General features: G+C 45.6%; 1 protein-coding gene across 4 annotated transcripts in view; it reads right to left on the bottom strand.

Moving 5' to 3' along the window:
• TNIK (TRAF2 and NCK interacting kinase) overlaps window positions 1–25,606 on the bottom strand; it is a 283,956-nt gene that overhangs the window by 217,849 nt on the left and 40,501 nt on the right. For all 4 annotated transcript variants that reach the window (XM_035132807.2, XM_035132804.2, XM_035132806.2 and 1 more), the window contains exon 2: window positions 10,875–10,940. In XM_035132807.2, coding sequence (XP_034988698.2) covers window positions 10,875–10,940 — 66 coding nt within the window. The remainder of the gene's footprint in view (window positions 1–10,874; window positions 10,941–25,606) is intronic.

The raw sequence follows: 25,606 nt of genomic DNA, 5'->3' as shown, positions 1-25,606 counted from the left end.
CATCACCTAAGCTGCAGCCATCAATCAATGAGCAAGGATTGTGAACTTCTCTTGCGTCAAACCAACCTTGCGAGGCTAATGCTTGTTCTAACGGGATGTAAACAAAATGTGTGTGCAGTTTGTTTTAAATCACATCTATTCAACGAGACTTGCAAGTCCCTAATTAGAAGACAGGCAAGAGCTGCCAGGCATTCTAGATACTGATATGGATAGGAGCACCCCAACAATTAGATTCGAGATCTGCAAGACCTTGCTTCCAACGGAAATCATCTGGTCAGAATAAATGGGTGTCCGTCAACTTGATCCCCTATCAATTTTAAATTGTGTTAATAATAATAATAATAATAATAATAATAATATTTATTTATACCCTGCCCTCCCCAGTCAAAAACCGGGCTCAGGGCGGCTCACACCAACAGAATTACAATAAAACATAAAAACAATTAATTAAAATACAGATTAAAATACAGTATTAAAATTTAAAATGCAGCCTCATTTCAAGTAGTCCATAAATCCAAGCCATGAGGGAGGAAAACACAGGGGTCAGGCTGAGTCTAACCCAAAGGCCAGGCGGAACAGCTCTGTCTTGCAGGCCCTGCAGAAAGATGACAAATCCCGCAAGGCCCTGGTCTCCTGGGAAAGAGCGTTCCACCAAGTTGGGGCCAGTACTGAAAAGGCCCTGGCTCTAGTAGAGGCCAATCTAGCCATTTTATGGCTCGGGATCTCCAGAATATTGTTGTTTGTGGACCTTAAGGTCCTCCGCGGGGCATACCAGGAGAGGCGGTCCCGTAGGTACGAGGGTCCCAAGCCGCATAGGGCTTTAAAGGTCAAAACCAGCACCTTAAACCTGATCCTGTACTCCACCGGGAGCCAGTGCAGCTGGTCAAGCACTGGATGAATGTGATCCCGCGGCCGGGACCCTGTAAGGAGCCACGCCGCAGCATTCTGCACCCGCTGGAGTTTCTGGGTCAGCTTTAAGGGCAGCCCCGCGTAGAGCGAGCCCCGCGTAGAGCGAGTTAATAACTAGCTAGATACAAGATTTAAATGAAGATGTGCCCCTGGCCAATCAAACATGACTTGCCAAACTAGCTGACCACCCCCACGTCACAGGAAACACTCTCTGCTGGCACCGCCCTTCTCTTTTCCTTGGTACTCGAACAGCTGGGCTCCTGAACAAATTGGCTCCCGAACGCCACAAACCCAGTGTTCCAGTTTGCGAACGTTTTTCGGAAGCCAAATGTCCGCCGCAGCTTCGGATTGAATGCAGGAAGCATACTGCATTACGGTGTTGTATGCTGGTCTGACAGCCATGGACAGGGAGTCCCTACAGAGAAGAGAGCACACAATATCGTGGAATGTCCCCTGAGTCCGCTAGATGTTATCGCGGGAGACCATTGCTTCAGAAGAGCGATGAACATTCTCAGGGGTGACTCACCCCCTGGCCAGCACCTTTTTAATCTCCTGCCCTCGGACAGGAGATACATAAGCATGATAAGCCGCACCAACAGGTTAAAGAACAGTTTCTGCCCATGGGCCGTGAGGCTGCTGAATGGAAGACAGCAACATTGCAGCTGACGTTCGGGGTTGGTGGTCGTACGACAGCACACAGAGTGTAACAAGGACTGAGAGATTGTGAGGGGGAGGGGGGCTCATTTAATCTCACTGCAAACAAGCGGTACGGTGACAATAAAGTATTTCTATGAAGCCTCTTGGGTTCCGTGGTAGTAAAATTATGGACAACAGAGACGAGCAGTGCATAACTATTGCATCACACTGAGATGTCCGGCTATGGGGTGGTATATAAATTCAATAAATCACCAACATCAACATCACAATGTGTCTCCCATGGAACGTGGCTGGCTTACCTATAGAGGGACATGTTTGCATGCAACACAGTACTCAGTTGAATGTTCTGCTGTGCAATGAAACTCCCTCCCTCTCCCCTCCTACTCTGCACCTCCTAAATCTATTCTGGTCAGCTCCCTCAACCCTCCAGGGCAGATTTGAGACAGAGTGCAGCATATGCGGGGAGGGGAGGGGAGAGGAGAGGAGAGATGGGGGAATTCCTGTTGCACGAGCACTAATCCTTTCACCACCCCAACTACTGAGTTGTGCACTACCCTTAATGCTGAACCAGGTAGGCTAGCTTGGTCTGATGCAACAAGAAAGTTATTGCGTGTTTCGAAAGCAGCTGGTAAAAAGGTGAGAGTCAAAACAGGAAGATTTAAAGGCACCACCCCCAAAAAACCTTGAGGATAACTAGAAAGTTTTTTTCTGACACAATGGGAGGGGGGTGGGAAGAGGGGAGGGGGGGAGAAGCGTGAGCTGGGGAGAGGTAGAACCGAATTATGAACATGTGGGTGGCAGAAAAAGAACGAAATGTTTCAAAACAAACCACCACCACCTCTTATGCAAAACAACAACAACAACAACAACAACAGGGGGAAGTCTCTCCCTAAGGAGGCCCCTCCTTTCCCAGAAATTTCCCAGGCCTTACGGAGAGGCCTTGTCCATTATTTGACAAGCCTTGATCTAAGATCAGAAGGATGGTTACAGTCAAAGAAGAAACAAAGAACACACACACACACAAATGCACACACCCTGAGTGAACTCGCTTCAAGGTTAAATAATTCCTCCCTCTTGCCACAGATGAGAAGCAAAAATTATTGCCTATAGCATATCTCGCTACAATTAATGTGCTTGCTACCCTAAAATCATTCATCGGAGGAGCAAAAGAGGTCAAATATGGTTCAGTAAATCCAGATATATTTTTTAAAGAAGGTGAAGCAGATCAGCAGATTTCTACAACTGCCACATTATCACTGGCAAGGAAGGCTTTCCATTTGCAAAAAAAACAGACCAGGCCTAGTAATTTATTGTCACCCAACCAAGCATTCATTCATTTTAAGAAGCTAGAAAATTAACACAGCAACATCATAAATAGATTAGAGGCACAACCAAAGCTTGTTTGTTATTGTTAAATAACGAAACAACCTGCTCGATTCAATTCAAAAAGAGGGAGATAAGCCGCCACCGAGGTCTACTCTCATTCAAGCAAAAATTATTCCGATTAAGCTGTTATGCTGGAAGGAATGAGGATTCATTCATCCGCTCTGGAATGACCAACCTGTGGTTAAGCCGCACACTTACAGGATTATTTCCAGCCAAGAGAGAGATTTTTCCACTATTTGTCCACAGTCCCCCTCCACCATCCAAGCCATGACCTCTAAACCCTGATCTGCTAATCATGCATGGGCAGGCAAACTAAGGCCCAGGGGCCAGATCTGGCCCAATCGCCTTCTCAATCCTGCCCGCAGACGGACCAGGAATCAGTGTGTTTTTACATGAGTAGAATGTGTGCTTTTATTTAAAATGCATCTCTGGGTTATTTGTGGGGCCTGCCTGGTGTTTTTACATGAGTAGAATGTGTCCTTTTATTTAAAATGCATCTCTGGGTTATTTGTGGGGTATGGGAATTTGTTCATTTATTTATTTAGTCAAAATATAGTCCGGACCCCCCACAAGGTCTGAGAGACAGTGGACCGGCCTCCTGCTGAAAAAGTTTGCTGGCCCCTGTGCTAATGGAAACTTAGCAAGGGAAGGGAATACAATCCCGTAAATGTACAATGAAAGATAAATCAATAGATTTGGTGGTTTAACTCTTTGCTGGACAGATTAATAGCACTGAAATTTAATGGAAGATGCACTTACAGTATTTAGTTCTCATATGGCAGGGGTCCCCAAACTTACCTGGCTTCGGGCCGGTTCCTCCGGCGCCCGGCGCGCGGAGGAACGCGCTCCCATACGCGCACACACTCGCTTTTTCTGGCGCGGGGGGGGGGCGCCGGAAATGGCTTCTGTGCATGCACAGACATCATTTCTGGTGCACTTCCGGGTCGGCGCGGCGCCGGGAATAGCTTCTGTGCATGCGCATGAGCTATTTCTGGCACCGCGCCAACCCTGAGATGGGCAACAGCACCGTGGCACACCGGTAAAAGCGGGCGGTGGGGGCTGGCAGGGGCCGCACAATTGGCTTGCGCGGGCCTCATCCGGCCCCCAGGCCTTAGTTTGGTGACCCCTGTCATATCGTATGCAAGGTGCTGAACAGAAAACCAATGCAACACACCCCGTTTTTCAAGGCCTGGTGGTGTCACCATGATTATGGGCTGGTAGGTATCAACTTCAGGGGGCTTACGGTATGTACTGCTCAGTTCAAGAACCAGACAAGCACTGAAGAGCCCATTTGTTTTCTCAGGTTTTAATTGGGCAGCTTCAAACCTGCCCAGCAAACCCTGCAAACTCTTCCCTCCAACTCCACTTTTCGATGGGGTCCCAATGGCAAGCAAGGGAGGGTCTGCCCCAGGGTGGGTTGCTCACCCATTAATGAAGAAGGTTTTGCTGTTGTCTGCTCTATCAGCTTCTTGAAAAGGGGAGGTGTGTGGAAAGGAACAAATACAGGTGAAACTCGGAAAATTAGAATATCGTCGAAAAGTGCATTTATTTCAGTAATGCAACTTTTTATTTTTTATTTTTATTTTTATTTTTACAAATGCCTTCTTTTGGAAATTCCACAGTAATAAAACAAATTGTTACAACAATACAAAAATAAACATCGCTATTGCATTTCATTAATTACATTCCCTTTATAATTGACCTGCCTAACGATAAATAATTACAATTACAACGAATAAAGGCTTGACATATCTTGCTTTGCATGTCATCCATCTATCTCATATATCGGTTTTGCCTTTTAAGTTGCGTTACTGAAATAAATGCACTTTTCGACGATATTCTAATTTTTCGAGTTTCACCTGTATGGGATGCAACACCTTTGACGACCTTCTTTTCAGTTGCTGCTTCAAATTGGCCCTTCTCAGAAATATTTTATAACTTCAGAAAGATACGGCAAGGTACATTATTAAATAGCAAAGGGAGATAGAAGCAGAGATCCCCTGTCACAAAACCGGCCTTATCAGGCCTTATCTATTCATCATGATAGAGATGTAACTGCTGTCCACGTTTTAAAACCACTGATAAGAGTCTGGGAGCAGACTCTCTCACCTTCTCCTCCCTACCTTTGTCAGTATTTAATGTTGTATTTCTCCACCGCTAAACATGACTAAAACTAACCAGAGCAAGGCAGCGGGGGGGGGGGGATTTGAAGCTGATCTGCAAGTTTGAATCCAGGTTCAAAGGTACGCTACACAGAGCCCCTTGAAAGAAGATTGGGATAAAAGTATAATTAACTAGGTATAAGCAGTAATCCTTGATGTTACAAATGAAGCTGGTCTACCCCTCCAAAGCTCCAAGGAGAAATTTCAGCCAAATTTTGAAAGACTTTTGGGGGGTGAAAGGGCCCACATCTATTGCGGGTTTTGCCACCATCTTTCCCCCTCCCGCTTCAACAGTGGTGGTTATCCTGGCTGTCACTACCCTTCCCCCAAAATGACGCTACATCAGGGATGGGGAGCATCCCCCACCCCACCCCCCCGGAGGTTGCTAGACTTCAAGTCCCATCATTTCCTGACCACTTGCCATGCTGGATGGAACTGGTGGAAACTGGAGTCCAACAACATTTAGAGGGACGTAGGTTCTCCATCCGTAGGCTACGTGATGGCATAGCGATGGGTTGCTCTAAGCATCTTCGGAACAAAAATACCACAGCCACTGCCACTATCAATAAGGATCCCCGTCTTTCTGCTCATGTCACCTCCTCAAGACGAATTGGTGAAATAGCCTGAAAATTCAGGAGCCCCTTTGGGAGGGTCCAGGTTTTAATGATCTTGTGCTTTTTGCTGATGTTGGTGTTGGTGTTGTTAACAAGAGTCCAATGAGACTCCCACATACAAATGTCACAGAGAACCATTTCATTCAGGCATCTAAACAAAGAATGTCCCAACCTGGTGTCTTCCGGATGTTTTGGACTACAGTTCCCATGAGCCCCAGTCAGCATTGCTAATTATCAGGGATGATGGGAGCTGTAGCCCAAAATATCTGGAGGGCACCAGGTTGAGGAAGGCTGATCTGAAACCCTCCCCTTTCATTTTGCCTCCCTTCCTGCATTGCACAGATGAAGCATGGGCATCTTGTAAACACACCAAGGACATCTGCATGTTCCCTTTCCTGCAGTTATACATTGCTGAAGCATTTTCTCTCTGCCTGCCATACTACAGTCTTGTCCTTCACCAATTTAATAGCAAACTTAGCCAAAAGAACAAAGATATACCATTCCTAAGGATTATCAACAGTTCAAAATAAACCTAAGCAGTGCCAGCTCTGAAAACAGCAGGCTGCGCACTTCGTGTGCATGGATGTGCATATGTGCATACTCTGATACTCCTGTCAGTGTGTTTGCACCGTAACAACCTTCCCACCATCTCACGCCTCCCCCTCCCAGTAAACACCAATGTGACCAGTCAGAGATCAGATGAGTGATGACCTCCAAACCATCCTAAATATCTTCACAGAAGTTTACGAAAAGCTTGGCCTATCGCTTAACATCCAAAAACCCAAAGTGCTGCACCAACCCCTTTGCAGCTCCACGAATCCAACTCAAATGGTGTAATGTTGGAAAATGTTGATCACTTCTCCAACTGGACAGTTACCTTCCACAGGGGCTGACATTGATGCCGAAATCCAGCATCGCCTGAGCTCTGCGACATTCGCAGGGAAACCAAAATGCTTGTTTACAAAGCTATTGTACTACCAACCTTACTGTATGCTTGTGAAACATGGACCACTTATAGGCGCCATCTCCAACTCCTTGAAAGATTCCATCAACGGTGTCTCCGAAATTTTTTACACATCACTTGGGAAGACAGGTGAACTAATATCAGTGTACTGGAAGAAGCAAAGATCACCAAGGTTGAAGCAATGATTCTTCAACATCAACTTCGTTGGACTGGTCACGTTGTGCAGATGCCTGATTATCAACTTCCAAAGCAACTACTCTATTCCAAACTTAAAAATGGAAAGCGTAATGCTGGTGGTCTACAAAAGAGGTTTAAAGACTGTCTCAAGGCAAATCTAAAAAAATGTAGTATAAACACTGACAACTGGGAAACACTTGCCTGCAAGCGCTCCAATTGGAGAACAGCCTTTACCAAAGGTGTCATGGGCTTTGAAGACACTCGAACTCAGGACGCAAGGGAGGAATGTGCTAAGAGGAAGGCATGCTTGGCAAATCCACACCATGATCAACTCCCACCCAGAAACCAATGTCCCCACTGTGGAAGGACGTGTGGATCCGGAATTGGCCTCCGCAGTCACTTATGGACTCATTGTTAAAACCATGTTTATGGAAGACAATCTTACTCGGCTACAAGTGATTGGCAAAGAAGAAGAAGGTGCCTTACCACGTTTTCCTCTACTGATCTCTTTAGAAATAATATTTGACACCCAAACCCACTGCAACATTTAGCCGTGTGTCGACCACACCAAGTGCTTCTACGGGGCCGGCCCTAACATTCGACAGACTGAGGCAGCCACTTAGAATCATAGTATTGTAGGGACCCCAAGGGACTCATTGCAGGGGGTGTCATGAAAGAGCCGTAAATTTATAGTTACTTAATTTATTGTTACTGGTACAGTATTTTTACTCCTGAGGAGGTGGAACATTTTCTGCCTCAGGTGTCAAAATGACTTGATGAGCATTAGGTACTAAGCGCCTTTGCTTGGGTAAGGTGACATTTCCTGTCCCGCCTTAGAATCATAGAATTGCAGTTTTGGAATGGACCTTGAGGGTCATCTAGCCCAACCCCCTACAATGCAGCTGTCCCATATAGGATTGAACCCGTAACCTTGGGGTTATCAGTACCACACTCTAACCAACTGAGCTTTCCAACTTCTGCCAGCAAAATGTCCTGCGCCAGCCCTGGTGCCTTGAATAATTTCAAAATAGGCACAGGTGCTCTTGCTTCACAAAAATAACCTAATGAAATAGCTAGAATCTGGAGAGAGGTGCCTGAAATCTCTTGTGCAACCCCCCACCACCACCACCACCACCACCACTCTTAAGTATTTACTTTTTGCTGAAATAATGGATGCTAAAGGTTGCAATCAAAGTCTAAAGCGTAAACAGTATAACTTCAATAAAATGGGGAGAGCAAAACAAGCTTTGCATGATAACATTTCTCATTCTGCGTTTCCGTTGAAACATTAAGCTTTCAAAAGGATGTTGTAGTCACATTTTCCAGCAGCAGTTATTAGAAATATGCACATGTTTAGAACTAGGTCAACCTCTACAGTTATTTTACCAGCAGAGAGAAACTGTTTAGACATCACTCTAATGCTCTTAGCTTCAGCAAACCAGGGCAGAGCAGTTTTGAAATTAAACAATATAGGGAGGGAAAAAATAGCAACTCGGTAGAAATGTCTCCTGCACTGAGATATAAAAGAGGAGGGTTTAACGCTATTTTAGAAATTCACACTTCTGAAGAACTCCAGAAGTTTCTGTTCAGTCTTGGTTCACTTTCCCTCTTCTATCATCTTTGTTGAAGGGATTAGCCTACAGCAATCGGAGGATGCAGAAACCAGAATTCAAAATAAATATTTGCTGACAGATCAGCAGCGCACTCCACTTGCCTCTTTTATTTGGAGGGGGGCACAAAGGGAAGGGGGGCGGGAGTATTGTCACATCTTAAAACATAAATGCCAAAGAGATCACCTTCACAAGCATTGGTTTAGAGGGGAAATCAGGGGGGGGTGTACAAATGACTGGTTAATATTGCCTCCAGCTTAAGGCTCAGGGTGAGTTACCATTTTATAAAACCATATCCAGGTTTTTTTAAAAAAAAATCATTGCAAAATATGCACTCAAATCCAACAGCTTTAATATCTTAACCCCAAGACCTAATGAGAATTAGCCCTCCATCAAATGATCATGCAACACTTTTTGAAACTCTGATTGGGATTAAGACTTCCGCAGGCCACCCAGAACCTCCATCTGCATGCCTTCCCTCTCTGAACACAGCAAAAGGAATAGTCAAGAACAACTACTCTGCTCTTTTAAGAGATTAGGAGGGGCAGCAATGGGAGATTTTATTTATCTAAAGCATTTTTTTTACTCCACTCTATGGCCAAAAAGTCTCCCAGAGAGGATTACGAGTCAATATATTTCAAAGTTCCCACCTTCAGGTTTGGAATTCAAAAGGCACAACACAAAAGGAAAGGGGGTGGGGAGGGAAGAGGAAAACAATGAAACTCAGCCACCAATTCTAAACGTTACGATTCTTATCGCGACCAGCTGGGATGTAAACCGTTCTGAGAGTGAAGGAGTCTAACAGAGCTCCTGCTTCCTATTATCTCCCTTTGTTGCAGCCTGATTGGATGGCTGCTGCCAGGTGACAGCTGAGGGAAGCCTGATGGAGCTGGTTTTTCAGTAGAGCCAATGGTATAGCCCTGCATCCCTTCTCTCCCTCTGCTGCAGCATTTGGGGCCCTGGTCTTGAGGTACATGAGTCAATCACCTTAGAATCACAGAATCATTGAATTGTGGAGTTGGAAGGGACCACAAGGGTCATCTAGTCCAACCCCCTGCAATACAGGAATCTTTCTGACCAAGATGGGACTTGAACCCACGACTTTGAGACTATGGGTCTTGCACTCTACTGACTGAGCTATCTAATTCCTTGTTAAAACAAAGCCAGTCTGGGTCTGGTTAGTGCTTGGGAATCTCATGTATGCTGCCTTGGGTCTCATTATGGAAGTAAGGTGGGACAGGAGAGTAAGAAAACAATAACTATATAAAGTGCAGGTAGCCAGGGAAATATATGTATTTGCTACTTGAACTTTAAGGAGATCAGAATCACAAACAGAGGTAGACAGCCTGAGGCAGACACACCCCATGACTGTAAACAGAAAACCCATAAACTTATAATGGTGTCATATGTTGCATGAGACATTGAGACAGGCAACATCATCATCATTATTATTATTACTCAGCTGCTCTTCGACCTAAGGTCCCACAGAGTATCACAACAATTTCAAATACATTAAAACAGAGTGATTATTATTACTTCGCAAACACAAGAACAGGGTAGGGCGTAATTGCATGCATCTCAAATGTCAAAGGCCAGAGTAAAGAGACATGTCTTCGGCAGTCAAGGAAATCCGAACAATGAAACTGACAGGCAAACGTCTGTGAGGAGGGAGCTTCGCAACCCTGAATTGTAGATACTCAGTCACTGGAAGAAATGTCGTCCTCACAACACACCACTAGGAATTTCGCAGACCGCAAGCCATGCCCATCTCTAATAAGTGGACAACAGGAAAAAGGACTTGGGCTGCTCCGTTCCTTCCAATCAGGGTCCCTTCACTGGCCCTCATCTCCCACTTACCGCAGCAAAGAGGACGCATTTAGAATCCCCCCTGAACCATCTTTGGCACCTGCAAAACTGTTGAGGCATGCACACTCGGTCCCAGGTTGTGATTAATATACAATTTATTCATATGCAATTTATTAACATACAATTTGTGTGTTGATAATCGCCCTGGGGTCTTCAGATGAAGGGGCGGTGTACGAATTCAATGAATAATATTAATAATGATTTGGCAACCTGTAACTCTCACCAGGAAGAAGCCACACACGTTCTCCATCAGCTTGGGAAGATTTCTTTTCAGTTTGAAAGATGTTTACGCATAGGTACAAAAAAAAAAAATCTCCCAGAGATATTTATAGAAACACAAGACTGGCACACAATGTTCTCTTTCACAATCGTACATTTTTGGACCAGGTACTAGGAAGGTGGGGAGCAGGAAACTATAAACACCCTGAAGTTAATTCTTCCTTTACAATCGGAGCCCGGTAAAAATTAGAGACAGCTACACAAGGAATGCTTAGCATGTGATCTCATGGGGAAACACAGAAGGCCTTACCTTATAGACTTGCCCATAGGTGCCATTGCCAACAAGTTCAACGAGTTCAAAGATGCCTGCAGGATCCTAAAGAGAAACAAACAAAGGCATTTAAGACGGTCAGTAGCAAAAAATGGCTACAAATAAAAACTTTGTTAAATTTGGCTAGTCTGCATTTTGCAGGGGCGCTTTTACAGAGTGCTGGGAGACAGGGGACAGAGAATGAGTTCAGAAGGGTGGGGGGCAAGCGTCATAGTACGGGTCAAAACCCCTTCTCTTGCATATCTTTCAAAGGTGCAAAAAAACCACAAACAAACCATAAAGCATCTTAAGAACCTACGTTGATTCTTGCTTTATATGCCATAACAAACCAAAATGAGGTGCTCTAGAAGAAGCCATGTACAACTAAACGACTACGGTAGCAAGGATGCCTCACTTTCTAACTTGCACCACAATTGCTGGGCGAATCCTCGGTTTCTCATTTTTCCAATCTTAAATTCAGTTCTACACATTTCCGCGGCAGTTAGCAAATTTTATTTTTAAGAAGTTCCTATGAAAATTCATTCGCATATTGGAGCTCATTTCTGCATTATCAAATGCAGATTTGCTGAATATTCACATTTTTGCAAACCAATTTCCCCTAATTAATGAATTTCCACACACTCTTTATTCCAGGACATACCTTTTTTTTACACATTATTACTTCGCACAGCAAAATTTGGAGAAGTGCAGATTTTGAAGGACGGCTCTTCGTTCGTCCACGTGTTGTTTTGAAAACTGCAAATTAGCATCCCTAGCCACCATTGAAATTTCACTCATAAACTCTGAGGCAGGGTCATATCAGTGCCCGCAAAGCACTACTGCCACGTGACACTATCAAAACCATACATCAAGAATGCCACCCACATTAAGCTCACCCAAAATAGTCAGCCCATTGGAGAAAAGGATGGGTGAGAGCTTAAATCTGATTAAGTTTTGCTCGTGCACTGTCTGGCAGACATGTTTTGAGTGTGGAACTGGGGTGGGGTGGGCCTAGTCATTCTGGCCAGTGACCTTGTGATATTATGAGCTTTCCCCCAATGTAGATGCAATCAGCATTGCTTGTTTCAAACTAATTGCTTCCTACGTTAACTCCACTCGGCTTTGTCTGAAGCCCAGCCTTGTCAGAATTGCATAGGTTTCTCTGTGGTGATAAATGGGCATAAATTTTTTGCCTCACAGCTACGAGAGAACAGATTACCTTTTGTTGTTACCACGACCACAGTTCTATCTTGATACGCTTCTCATGGCCTTGCCCCCCACTAACCACATCTCCCAAGCATTTGTGACCTCAGGTAGGATCTACCTGGGAGAGAGATACAGGCCTAATTTTATGCATGCAGTTGGGGGCCTATGTTCAAACAGAGGCAAGAAATGGCCAGGTCACTAAGTATTCGGGGCGGGGGGGGGGAGGGAGGTGCAGTTGGTAAAGCTGCCATATCCTCGCTCTATAATCCTGGTTCAACGTTCGCTGGCTGACATTTGCAAACTCCCAAGGAATGATTTCTACCTAAAAACAATAAACCCCAACTCTCTGGCAGTGGAACTACTTGAGGTGTGAAAGATTTAGGGGACCTGTTTTGCTGGGGCACAAACTCACGTTTAGATGGAGCACTGGCTGAGACCCATCACTGCCCCCCCCCCATAAATTAGGAACCTTATAAAAGGAGTGAAAATAACGCAAATCAGGATCTACAGGTAAATTTGTGACTTGCAGTACACCAGCAAGACTGTCAGACTCCCGTTTAATAATAGCAACTCCAAAAAAGCCCTCCCCTCAAAAAGCAGTGCTCTATTATAGCAAAAGACAGTGTTTGTTTTTCTCTCTCTCTCTCTCTCTCTCTCTCTCTCTCTCTACGCTTTGTGTGTTCTTGGGTTCTTGTAAAGTCCTACTACCTCAGTCCAGAACAGAGGCAGACTATGCTGAATAATTTTTTCTTCCGTTATGAAGAGAAGACTTCAGAGCTTCCAGTGCAAAAAAAAGTAGCTCTTGACATCTGTTCACCCCTTCCTTAGGATGCAACCAACATCTCCTTGCGGTTGGGCACTGCGGAGTTCAGTCATGAGTTGAGATGTCATTTCGCAGGGGAGCTACACTTTCTTTATTGAGATCACCAATAAATCCCTAGTAAACTTCTAAGGAACCCCAACACTTCTCCAGAGCATAGTTTCAAAGTCATTTTGCTTAGGGGGTATGGGTGAAGACAAAGGAGAGGCTTTGTTTCGTCTTAATGCTCAAGGGGAGAATGGAAGGCTTCATTCTTACATTGCACAAGATCAGAAATGTTTTATGCACGGGGCCATGCCAAGGCAAACCTGCATGCCAGCTGCCACCACCAGCACCACATCGCAGCAAGGGATACCAGAACCCATTTTTTAATGCTGCCTTTCACGTCTCTGTAGGCTACAGAGAGAGCTTCTCAGGATGAGATTGGGCTGAAATGCCCAGCCATGAAGCCATTAAAGGCCTCTCAGCTGGGGAGATGCCACAGGGCGAGGGGAATGCAGATCACAGCTGGGCCGGCAACATTCACACAGAAGCACACAGCTCAAAATGGACAAAGACGTGGGATGTTTCTATAACCTGAAAGGCATTTTGTGCCATTAGAGCAGCAGGCTCCTGTTGGCAGAGAGAAGGAACAAGGAACAAAGTGGAAAATAAAAAAGGAAAGAGGGAAAACCAGGAGCTATTGATTGTCAAGCTGCGGCTTATGCAGTTGCATGAAACAAAGTTTTTTCGAGGGGGGAGATATACCGTACATGTGCGTGTTTTTGAAAAGAACATTGCTGCCAAACGTATGTGTTTGGTTTTTGTTTTTTTTTAGTTGCTGATCATTAAAACTCAAGAGCGGGGAAAATAGCCTGCCGTAAGCAACAAGCCTTGCAGAAATGAGGCTGAAACTACATTGGTTCAAGTACCACTGGGAAGGATATGGGAACTATAATGACTCTCATTCTAAATAGGGATCGGCATTAGGATGCTGTTGCTAAGACTCAATCCACACTGCTCTGGTGTAGGAGCCCTGATGGAGGGCTTTGCTGGTTCAGTTAGGGAAGAAAGGAAGATTAGCACATAGGGGAGAGGTAGGTGTGCACTTGTGCGCATGGTGTGTGTTGTGTATTGAGTCAAAGGATTTTATATCTGTATTATTATTGTCTGTATTTGCATTAGGATAAAGTAACTGCCTTTTGGTTCCAGAGGGTACAGCTACTATTGGTTCATTTAAGCTGCTGTATTTGGATCCTCTGTCTTATTGGTTTCCTCCAAAAGGCAGCACTGTGATTGCTTGATATTGTTCCCTCCAAAATGTATCCCTTCCTAGCTAGTCCCCTGTCCCTATAAATGTAGCTTTCCTCTCCTCAGTCTTCAGTCTTGTTCACTTTAATAAAGAGCTGTTACTAGAGAACTGTCTCCAGCATGTTATGTCAAGAGAGCTGAAATCACAAACCCCACGTCACAACAGTGTGTATTCCACACTGCGAGCATGGAAGCATCTGGGCATGGAAGCACTAAAACAGTTTGCATTCCATTTTTTCATGCGGAATATGCATAGAATTGGGGAGCTGGACTCAAGAGTTCAGTATCTCGAGTTCAAGCATGTCAAAGCATCTGTCTTAAGGGCATGCCCAGACAATCTGCTACATGCATCCACCACACACAGCGAGGTGCACAATCCACACCACAGATATTGATCTGTGCCCCCCCCCACCTCCTGCTCCCCAACCCTTTTCCACTGAAAAGAAGATTGCAACATTCCCAAGCCCTCCCAGGAAGCTTCATACCTGAGCACAGATTTGAACCTAAGGATACTGATCAAAACCTGATAACACCGATCACTGCTGCACAAGCACCCTTTTAAAAACAAAACACTCTGCCTTACACCTGCATTTCATCATTTTGGCACACCAGCTGCCCAAAGGAGGGAAGACCCCCCCCCAAGCACTGCAGAGCGCTCAGCTATCCCTAAGTCCAGTCATTTTTGTTTGTTCAGTGTCCAAGGCACACACACACACTATTACACAAATTTTTGTCTTTTGCTATGCAATAAAGCTTGCTAGTTCTGCTACATCACATGCATGCTCTGCTGCATGTTCCAGTGCATTTCATTCTGGAGCAACACGGCAGCCATCTAAGCCATGGGTAGGCAAACTAAGGCCCGGGCGCCGGATCCGCCCCAATCGCCTTCTCAATCTGGCCCGCAGATGGTCTGGGAATCAGCGTGTTGTTACATGAGTAGAATGTGTGCTTTTATTTAAAATGCATCTCTGGGTTATTTGTGGGGCAGAGGAATTAGTTCATTATTATTTTTTTCCAAAATATAGTCCGGTCCCCCACAAGGTCTGAGGGACAGCGGACCAGCCCCCTGCTGAAAAAGTTTGCTGACCCCTGACTATGTGCTTAGGACAGGAAGCTCCATCACCAGAAGCAGTGCATATGGGATCTGATTTAATGAATTCTCACAACCTGTGAGTAGGCAGCCATTTTTAAATATACTCTATCTGATCACTGGTGCCGTGAGTCTGCATTTCCACTCAAAGGCAGTAGCTCCCTATCGTCTCCAGTTCTCTTTGATCCTTTTCGCTAAAACAGCCACGGTTTGGACCTAGGATGTTCAGCATGCCAAGAGCCAGTGCTCCAACAAGGACCTAAGGCTGCCTTCTTTAGAGTCCACCTGTGCACCCATTTTCCAGAAACAAAAAGCAAGATCTTTAAAAAGCATTTTTTGTATTGCACGCTCTCCCTTTCTCTGTGTGTGCATATTTCATTCCTGTTTTGCATAACCACAGTCAGTCAAAGAAGCCTAGCAGCTTATGTCAAGTCAATGAATGGCATCTCTTTTTGCAGCTGGCACTAGCAGTTGCAATTTCACCAAAGCCATGGCAACTACAGCAGAATGCTAGTTGTTAGCAAATGCAGAAAGAAAAGGGGGGGGGACGTTTTAGTCTTCGTTCACGCTAACAACGGGCTGGTCCTTGATTCTGCTTTTACCCACACAGCTTTCAATGGAATAATGATTCTTCATTATTCTCGACACCTTCCCTCCACCATCAGAACCATCTCTGTATAAATATATTGCTATCCTGAACTTCAGATAAATACAGAGGACATGAAAGGGTGTCAACACTTCTTGCACATCCATTAAGTCCTTTCGCAAGATCACACATCCCTGTACCACACCAAGTAAGCGCCAGTTGGGAACTCGCAATCAGTGGTACATGTCAGGATTCTATCTTCTCCTGTAAGCATTAAAAGTGTGTGCCAGGAAGGGACAATCCCTTTCGACTTGCTGCAACAGAGCTGTTAAAAGAATATTTAGAGTTCTTGGACTACAATTCCCATCAGCCCCTGCTGGTTGCCCAACATGGATCAGTCAGTAAAGCATGACACTCTTAAACCTCAGGGTTGTGGGTTCAAGCAAAAGCTTCCTGCATTGCACAGGGTGGCACTAGATGACCACCATGATCCGATTCTAGGATCATCTGCAGGTCATCAATTAGGGACAGACTGGTCTATAATAATGGCCAGGAAGCATGGGGGCTGGAGGGGGCGGATCTGGGATGGAAGTGCCAAGACAGGAGCAGGACCCAACCAGGTCAACAGAGGGGGGTGCAGCACAGACCCCCAAGTTCCAACTCTGTGAAATTGGCGATGAAGGAGACCAGTCTTGAAGTGGCCTTGGCTATACTTGCTTTGTCTGGAGAAATTGCAAATTGTTCAGTACTACAAACTAGAATCACAGAGACCAGAGAGCTGGAGAGCGCAGGGAATACAGGGAGCTGAAATAGCTCAGGAAATGTTCTCTGGCATTTAGGAATCAAAATATGAAAGTGTTTAATGGAGCTCTGTAAATTATTCAGAAAAGCTTAAATGGAGACCAGAGCAGCATAAGCAGAGCATAATCTCAGACCAAATATAGTCACTTTTTAAAATATAGATTATGGAATTTGGGGTTTTGCTGCTTATAGCGATGTGCTACATTCTGTTTAGCAAATCTCAACCTTCCACCACAGAGCTCATTTCACAGACAAACACCAGGGGGCTTGCCATTACCTTTCCCCACCCGAATACCTTTATTTGTCTTTCCACCACCAAAAGGCTATGGGAACCGAGACCTCCGTGGCAGAAAGTAGCACAAGCAAAAACCACAAACCACACAGCAGACATGTGGCTGGCCATCTAAAATGCAACCATGTGGGGGCCAGACACCACAAGACAAGCCCCTTGTGATCACAGGTCCTTCCTCCCACATAGCTCTGGTTCTTTTCCAACACAACTCCTTCCTCAAAACCAACCTTTCCCCACATGATCGCTGGGTTTTCTTCTTACTACCAACTGTTGTTGTTGTTTAGTCATTTAGTCATGTCCGACTCTTCGTGACCCCATGGACCATAGCACGCCAGGCACTCCTGTCTTGCACTGCCTCCCGCAGTTTGGTCAAACTCATGTTCGTAGCTTCGAGAACACTGTCCAACCATCTCGTCCTCTGTCGTCCCCTTCTCCTAGTGCCCTCAATCTTTCCCAACATCAGGGTCTTTTCCAAGGATTCTTCTCTTCTCATGAGGTGGCCAAAGTATTGGAGCCTCAGCTTCACGATCTGTCCTTCCAGTGAGCACTCAGGGCTGATTTCCTTCAGAATGGATAGGTTTGATCTTCTTGCAGTCCATGGGACTCTCAAGAGTCTCCTCCAGCACCACAATTCAAAAGCATCAATTCTTCGGCGATCAGCCTTCTTTATGGTCCAGCTCTCACTTCCATACATCACTACTGGGAAAACCATAGCTTTAACTATACGGACCTTTGTAGGCAAGGTGATGTCTCTGCTTTTTAAGATGCTGTCTAGGTTTGTCATTGCTTTTCTCCCAAGAAGCAGGCGTCTTTTAATTTCGTGACTGCTGTCACCATCTGCAGTGATTCAAGGAGCCCAAGAAAGTAAAATCTCTCACTGCCTCCATTTCTTCCCCTTCTATTTGCCATGGACAAATAGACAACGACCAACTGTTACAAATGTCAAGTATGGGCAACAGCATTAGCCTCCATCCTTCCCTTTCTGCCTTTGTCTGCCTCTCCCCTTCGACTATTCGTTACAGGTCTGGGTGGGGAACTCAGCCCTGGCCTGGGGGACCAAATGTGGCCTTCTGGACACCTCTATCTGGCCCTTGGAATGTGTTTTGTTTTGTTTTGTGTTTTGGTTTGGTTTGGTTTTTGCAACAACCACTCTCCTCTACATCCCTCGCGAGCTCTGCTTCACTTTATGTCTGTTTGCAGAAAGGACTTCAGTGTAAGGGCTGTTTGGCATGGGTCTCACTTGGGAAATATGGATGGAATTTATATACCTCTCTATACCCGCAGTTCTCAGGGTGGTTCACAGAATAAAATCAGAATATAAAACCACAAAATACGCAATCAAAATAAAAACAACAACCCAACAACCCATAATTCCTCCTTCCTGCTTGACCAGAGATCTTCCAGGGGGTCCCAATGTTCTCCCGATGCTTCCCTCCCTCCGTGGCTGGATCTCCCCTTTGCACCTCCTCCTCCTGCTCGCCCACCGCATCCCCTCCACCCCCAGCCAGGGGCATTATATTAGCATCTTCAATACCCACAAAGCCAGTCTACAGCCCAATTAATTGCTGTGTCCTGGGAAGAATCCCAGTTCTGTACTTTGCCCCCAAAATGGCACGAGGCACACTGAAACTGAATATAAAGTCAGGGAGATCGATTAGCTAGCTAAAATTTTGATTTCTCATTGCCTACATTGGTTTTCGAATCCCTGTGATGGGGTGAGCTCCCGTTGCTTGGTCCCAGCTCCTGCCAACCTAGCAGTTCGAAAGCACGTCAAAATGCAAGTAGATAAATAGGAACCGCTACAGCGGGAAGGTAAACGGCGTTTCCGTGTGCTGCTCTGGTTTGCCAGAAGCGGCTTTGTCATGCTGGCCACATGACCTGAAAGCTATACGCCGGCTCCCTCGGCCAATAATGCGAGATGAGCGCGCAACCCCAGAGTCTATCATGACTGGACCTAATGGTCAGGGGTCCCTTTACCTTTACATTGGTTTTAGAACAGATGCCATCTTTTGACTCAGCCCTGCTGGGGCAAAAAATCTTCTTGGCTGCTAGTGCCAATATTTTCCCTCCGCCACAACCAGTAGTAAAGATCTGAAAGTGCATTGCTTTGCTAGCCTGCAGGCAAAGGACCAATGAGAAGGTGCAACAGCGTTCACCTTACCTGGTCTGCTGTCCTCACAAAGCCGCTTAAGCAAGGTGGTATGTACTACCTTGACAACACGTATAATCTTTCTAAGATTAACAGTGTTATGGGTTTGGGAGATTGTTCTGCGTGATACCGTAGGTCCCTTCCAAACCTGTAAGTCTGTGTACAGAAGACTAGAAACTATAGAAGGAAGATTGTTGAACCAGTCCTAGGCCAGTTCCTTTGTCAAGCTCAGCTAAGGATCTGCCATTTGCATCTTGAAAGAGTGAGCTCTGTTGCCACAGAGGCATACAGGTGGGCCTGTCCCCATCTCACCTGACTGGATGCCACACAATCGGACAAAGGGGAGAATTGTTTGTGTGAGTTGGACTGATGATGGAAGGTGGAGACACAGAGACGTGTCTTCTGTGCTGAACTCACGGCACAGCTGGGGGGCTCCCTTGGAAACTGAATGGGAAAGCAAGATCTTGCAGAGTGCCAATGCTTATGAATAAAGATTATGAATAAAACCATACAGTATATCTTAACAACACCACAGTTTACATTGACTTTCATGCCAAGGAAACCTAAGCCTAGCTAAGCGCAGGCACCCCTGCTATCTCTCACCACTCCAAGATTGGGATGATTTGCCGCAATATTATGACAATATATTACATCATGTTTCAGGATATGTACCCCCATTTAGACTGGGGCAGGTAGGCCTTTAATGCTATCCTACTTACACTATCAAAATAAAAATAAAAAATCCTTCCAGTGGCACCTTAGAGACCAACTAAGTTTGTCATAGGTATGAGCTTTCATGTGCATGCACACTTCTTCAGGTATCTGATAGCTCATACCTATGACAAACTTAGTTGGTCTCTAAGGTGCTACTGGAAGGATTTTTTATTTTTATTTTGACTGCGTGAGACCAACACGGCTACCTACCTGTAACTACTACTTACACTATGTCAATCCACACTGCTGAGCTAACCAGTACAAACTGGTTGTTGTATAAAACCGGGGGGGGGGGGGAGAGAGAAATGCCAGCAACGCGCAGAAAACCAATAGAAATTCCTCGAATTAAAAAAAGGAAAGGAACACTTCTTCCTGCGATCTTTTTTATTTTTTTTTGCAAAAAATAAATAAATAAACCAGCACGTTTCAAATTATATCAGGCTGCCCGATTGCAATGTTTCTGCTCCAGAGCACCAGCCTGAAAAGCCATTTTCTGAGCAAGGCTCCATCTCTGCTGTTACCAGCAACCGCCGCGTCTGCCATCCCACTAATCCAGAAATATTAATTAAGATGACCTTTTAGGCCTGAATTGTCAAAGGTGCAGCCATGCTGAAAAGGAAAAAGCCAAACAGGCGCAGATATGCAAAACGGCAAAATATAAAATGGAAGATGCAGCGCGAGGTCAGGGTTCGGCCAGTTTCTTCGCACCCTTTAGGGTGTCGAGACACTATGCTGTGGCACCTCAATACAGCTTACAGACCCTCTTTCCCCAGGAAGGCAGCTGCCTTGGGTGACACAAATCCAAGGGACACCCACTCTGCCAGAAGCAAGCTGCTCATTTGCAATTGCAAACCGCCTTTGGCATGGCTTGCTCTGCTGCGAACCAGAAAAGGGTGTGGGTGGGTGTGTATGTGTATGTCATGGGTGCGACAGGTGCTGCAGCTTACTCTAAGTATTCACACAGAGGTCTAGGCTTCTATCATCACCTCTGGCTTCCTGCATCTACTCTCTATAAGCCACTATAACGGCATGTCTGTGGCATTTGGGTCTGGTGCGCGCACACTATCTGATTGTTATTCTGTATGTCATTGTCGGGCAGACACTCCCACCATTCCTATTTCTCCACTTTTCCATTTGTCCCAGATAAATCACAATCCTTATTTTGCCCCTATTTTGCCCACAGGGTAACGCATTGTTAACAGTTTCCTTTTCCCCCCAGTGCAGAGCTTTCCAAACTGTGTGTCGTGGCACGTTAGTGTGTTGGTGTGTTGCGCAAACGCTCCCCACGCTCCTCCCAGGGCTGGAAAGGAGCTAGTTTAATCTCCAGTTTGCTAGTAAAACTGAATTACTATGTCGCGAAATGATGCATGTCTGAAAAGTGTGTCACTTACTTACTTACTTACTTACTTACTTACTTACTTACTTACTTACTTACTTACTTAATTTGTCGCTCATTTGACTGGGTGGCCCAAGCCACTCTGGGCAGCTCCCAACAAAACATAAGACATCAAACACTAAAAGCTTCCCTTTACAGGGCTACCTTGAGATGTCTTCTAAAAGTCAGATAGCTGTTTATTTCCTTGACACCTGAAGGGAGGGCTTTCCACAGGGTGGGTGCAAATACTGAGAAGTCCATCTGCCTGGTTCTCTTATAGTGAGGGAACCACCGGAAGACCCTTGGAGCTGGACCTCAGTGTCCAGGCTGAACGATGGGGGTGGAGAAGCTCCTCCAGATATACTGGGCTGAAGCAGTTTAAGGCTTTAGAGGTCAGCACCAACACTTTGAATTGTGTTCGGAAACATACTGGGAGCCAAAGCAGTTAGTGTTATAGGGTCCCGGCGGCCGCTGCCAATCCCCAGTCTAGCTGCCGCACTCTGGATTAGTTGCCAGGGAGATCATTCTTCAACATTCAGGTCCCTCTCAAGGGTCTCAAGGGGGAAGTTCACACAATCCTTCCTCCACCATGAAAGACTGCATGAGGGGGATTATAGCACCATGTGGGATAGATCTAGCCCCCCACCCCACTCAAAAGATGTATACTGCAGCCATACCCCCCTACTGTAGCCACTTACATCAAAAACAATGGGGCAGAGTCCCTCCTTACATGGAAGAACTCTACAGTACCTTCCATGGTGGCAAACAAACAGCGGAGAACAGTTTCCATGGTGGATAGCCTGGCTGCAGTGGGGAGTGTTTTCTTCAATACATTTGGGGGTGGGGAGAGGTAGCATGGAGCTCCCTAAGTAGTTGCACCTCAAAACAGGAGCTGGACACACTGCTTTTACCACTAATGCACATCAACACTACAGTTCCATGCTATGCACAATCCACTATTGCACACACTGGAGCCGCTGATCCATAGTCCTATTATGCCTTCATCCCAAAACAGCCATTCTCCTGGGATGACAGACAATTGCAGCCAAATGAACAGAGCATTCAAAAGCCTGGAGAAAACATCCAGCAGTTGGGCAGCTGGTGCCAATTCTCCTAAGGATGAGGATGGGGTGTTACAAATCCCTCTCTCCTTTTGTCTGTGAAATGCTCAGGACTATTGCTCAGCTTCTGATATTCAGAATTCTGATAGGATGCCTTTACCGGTTTCGTGTGGGTGGCAAGTTTGATTCTCCCACTTTTCACCACAGTAATTCCATAATAGCTCAGCGTGACATCCTACACACGCCTGGGAATTATGACATTAACATTAAGCTCATGAGGGGCGTGGGTGGCGCTGTGGGTTAAACCACAGAGCCTAGGGCTTGCCGATCAGAAGGTCGGCGGTTCGAATCCCCGCGACGGGGTGAGCTCCCGTTGCTCGGTCCCAGCCCCTGCCAACCTAGCAGTTCGAAAGCACGTCAAAGTGCAAGTAGATAAATAGGTACCACTCCAGTGGGAATGTAAACGGCGTTCCCATGTGCTGCTCTGGTTCGCCAGAAGCAGCTTTGCCATGCTGGCCATATGACCTGGAAGCTGTACGCCAATAACGCGACATGAGAGCTGCAACCCCAGAGTCGGTCACGACTGGACCTAATGGTCAGGGGTCCCTTTATCTTTACCTTTACCCGAGGAATGTCACAGGGGAAGTTATATGCCCACCCGAGAGGAGTCTATGTCGTGGTCAGAGTGACCAATCTCATGCGGACAAGCTAGCCCCTTTTCTCCCCCTCTTCTAGGAGCACTGACCCAAAGAGAGCAAGCCCTTAGTCTGCACGAGCAGAGCACCCACATCAGTGAAGAGCAAATTCTGAGGAAAAAGAAGACGAAAGCTTCTGTTTCAATATTACCTGGGCTTAATATGGGGTATGTTTCCACAACGCAAAGTCGCATTAGAGCGTGGGTAGGCAAACTAAGGACCAATGGCTGGATCCAGCCCAATCACCTTCTAAATCCGGCCCGCGGACAGTCTGGGAATCAGCATGTTTTTACATGAGTAGAATGTGTACTTTTATTTAAAATGCATCTCTGGGTTATTTGTGGGGCAGAGGAATTCATTCATATATATTTTCCAAAATATAGTCCGGCCCCCCACAAGGTCTGAGGAACAGTGGACCAGCCCCCTGCTGAAAAAGTTTGCTGACCCCTGCATTAGAGCATTGGGGGTGGGAAAGAGAATGGCATGTTCTACACAGCTAAAGCAAACACCACAACGTAGGAATATCGCACCTCGCTTTCCCTGCCAGTTCCCCAAAATGTGGCAAGTCTGACTTGGCATCCACTGGGTGAAATGTGGCAGGGCCAACTAGTTTGTTATTATTACATATGGTATGTTTATTTAAAATATATATACTACTTGATTTTCTAAACCAGGCATCCCCAAACTTCGGCCCTCCAGATGTTTTGGACTACAATTCCCATCTTCCCCGACCACTGGTCCTGTTAGCTAAGGATCATGGGAGTTGTAAGCCAAAACATCTGGAGGGCCGCAGTTTGGGGATGCATGTTCTAAACCAACAAACCTCAAATCAGTTTGCAAAAGAGAGTCAATCAATCAAATGACATGTCTATGCCACCTTTCCTCCAATCAGTTCAAGGTGGCTCCCCCTCCCCATTTTATCCACACAACAACTCTGAGACTGGTTCTGGACTGGTTGAAAACAGTCCAGCGTAGACAGCAATGAGCTAGATGAACCAAGAGCTGAGATATACCAGGAATATACTTGGTACAAGGAAGAAGAAGAAGAAGAAGAAGAAGAAGAAGAAGAAGAAGAAGAAGAAGAAGAAGAAGAAGAAGAAGAAGAAGAAGAAGAAGAAGAAGAAGAAGAAGAAGAAGAAGAATTTGGATTTGATATCCTGCTTTATCACTACCCGAAGGAGTCTCAAAGCGGCTAACATTCTCCTTTCCCTTCCTCCCCCACAACAAACACTCTGTGAGGTGAGGGGCTGAGAGACTTCAGAGAAGTGTGACTAGCCCAAGGTCACCCAGCAGCTGCATGTGGAGGAGCGGAGACGCGAACCCGGTTCACCAGATTACGAGTCCACTGCTCTTAACCACTACACCACACTGGCTCTCAAGGCAGTTTCTTATGTTCTTATTATTAATGCAACCTGTCACCTCTTTAAGCAAATAAATAAAACCCTATCCCAAATAAACACATTTGACTGAATACAACAAATACGCAAATTTTAGTTAAGATAAGCCATGCACACTTTTCCTCAGAGAATATTTCAGTCAGAAGCAAGCAGCAAATGCAAATTTCCCGGGGCGCCTTTAGGAGAATTTGTTTAGTCGTTTAGTCGTGTCCGACTCTTCGTGACCCCATGGACCATAGCACGCCAGGCACTCCTGTCTTGCACTGCCTCCCGCAGTTTGGTCAAACTCATGTTCGTAGTTTCGAGAACACTGTCCAACCATCTTGTCCTCTGTCGTCCCCTTCTCCTAGTGCCCTCAATCTTTCCCAACATCAGGGTCTTTTCCAAGGATTCTTCTCTTCTCATGAGGTGGCCAAAGTATTGGAGCCTCAGCTTCACGATCTGTCCTTCCAGGGAGCACTCAGGGCTGATTTCCTTAAGAATGGATAGGTTTGATCTTCTAGCAGTCCATGGGACTCTCAAGAGTCTCCTCCAGCACCATAATTCAAAAGCGTCAATTCTTCGACGATCAGCCTTCTTTATGGTCCAGCTCTCACTTCCATACATCGCTACTGGGAAAACCATAGCTTTAACTATACGGACCTTTGTCGGCAAAGTGATGTCTCTGCTTTTTAAGATGCTGTCTAGGTTTGTCATTGCTTTTCTCCCAAGAAGCAGGCGTCTTTTAATTTCGTGACTGCTGTCACCATCTGCAGTGATCAAGGAGCCCAAGAAAGTAAAATCTCTCACTGCCTCCATTTCTTCCCCTTCTATTTGCCAGGAGGTGATGGGACCAGTGGCCATGATCTTGGTTTTTTTGATGTTGAGCTTCAGACCATATTTTGCGCTCTCCTCTTTCACCCTCATTAAAAGGTTCTTTAATTCCTCCTCGCTTTCTGCCATCAAGGTTGTGTCATCTGCATATCTGAGGTTGTTGATATTTCTTCCGGCAATCTTAATTCCGGCTTGGGATTCATCTAGTCCAGCCTTTCGCATGATGAATTCTGCATATAAGTTAAATAAGCAGGGAGACAATATACAACCTTGTCGTACTCCTTTCCCAATTTTGAACCAATCAGTTGTTCCATATCCAGTTCTAACTGTAGCTTCTTGTCCCACATAGAGATTTCTCAGGAGACAGATGAGGTGATCAGGCACTCCCATTTCTTTAAGAACTTGCCATAGTTTGCTGTGGTCGACACAGTCAAAGGCTTTTG

Source organism: Zootoca vivipara, chromosome 5 (assembly GCF_963506605.1).
Source record: "Zootoca vivipara chromosome 5, rZooViv1.1, whole genome shotgun sequence".
NCBI classification, from domain to species: Eukaryota; Metazoa; Chordata; class Lepidosauria; order Squamata; family Lacertidae; genus Zootoca; species Zootoca vivipara.
Note: the sequence above shows the minus strand (reverse complement) of the source record. Positions and strands in the feature narration are given on the sequence as shown.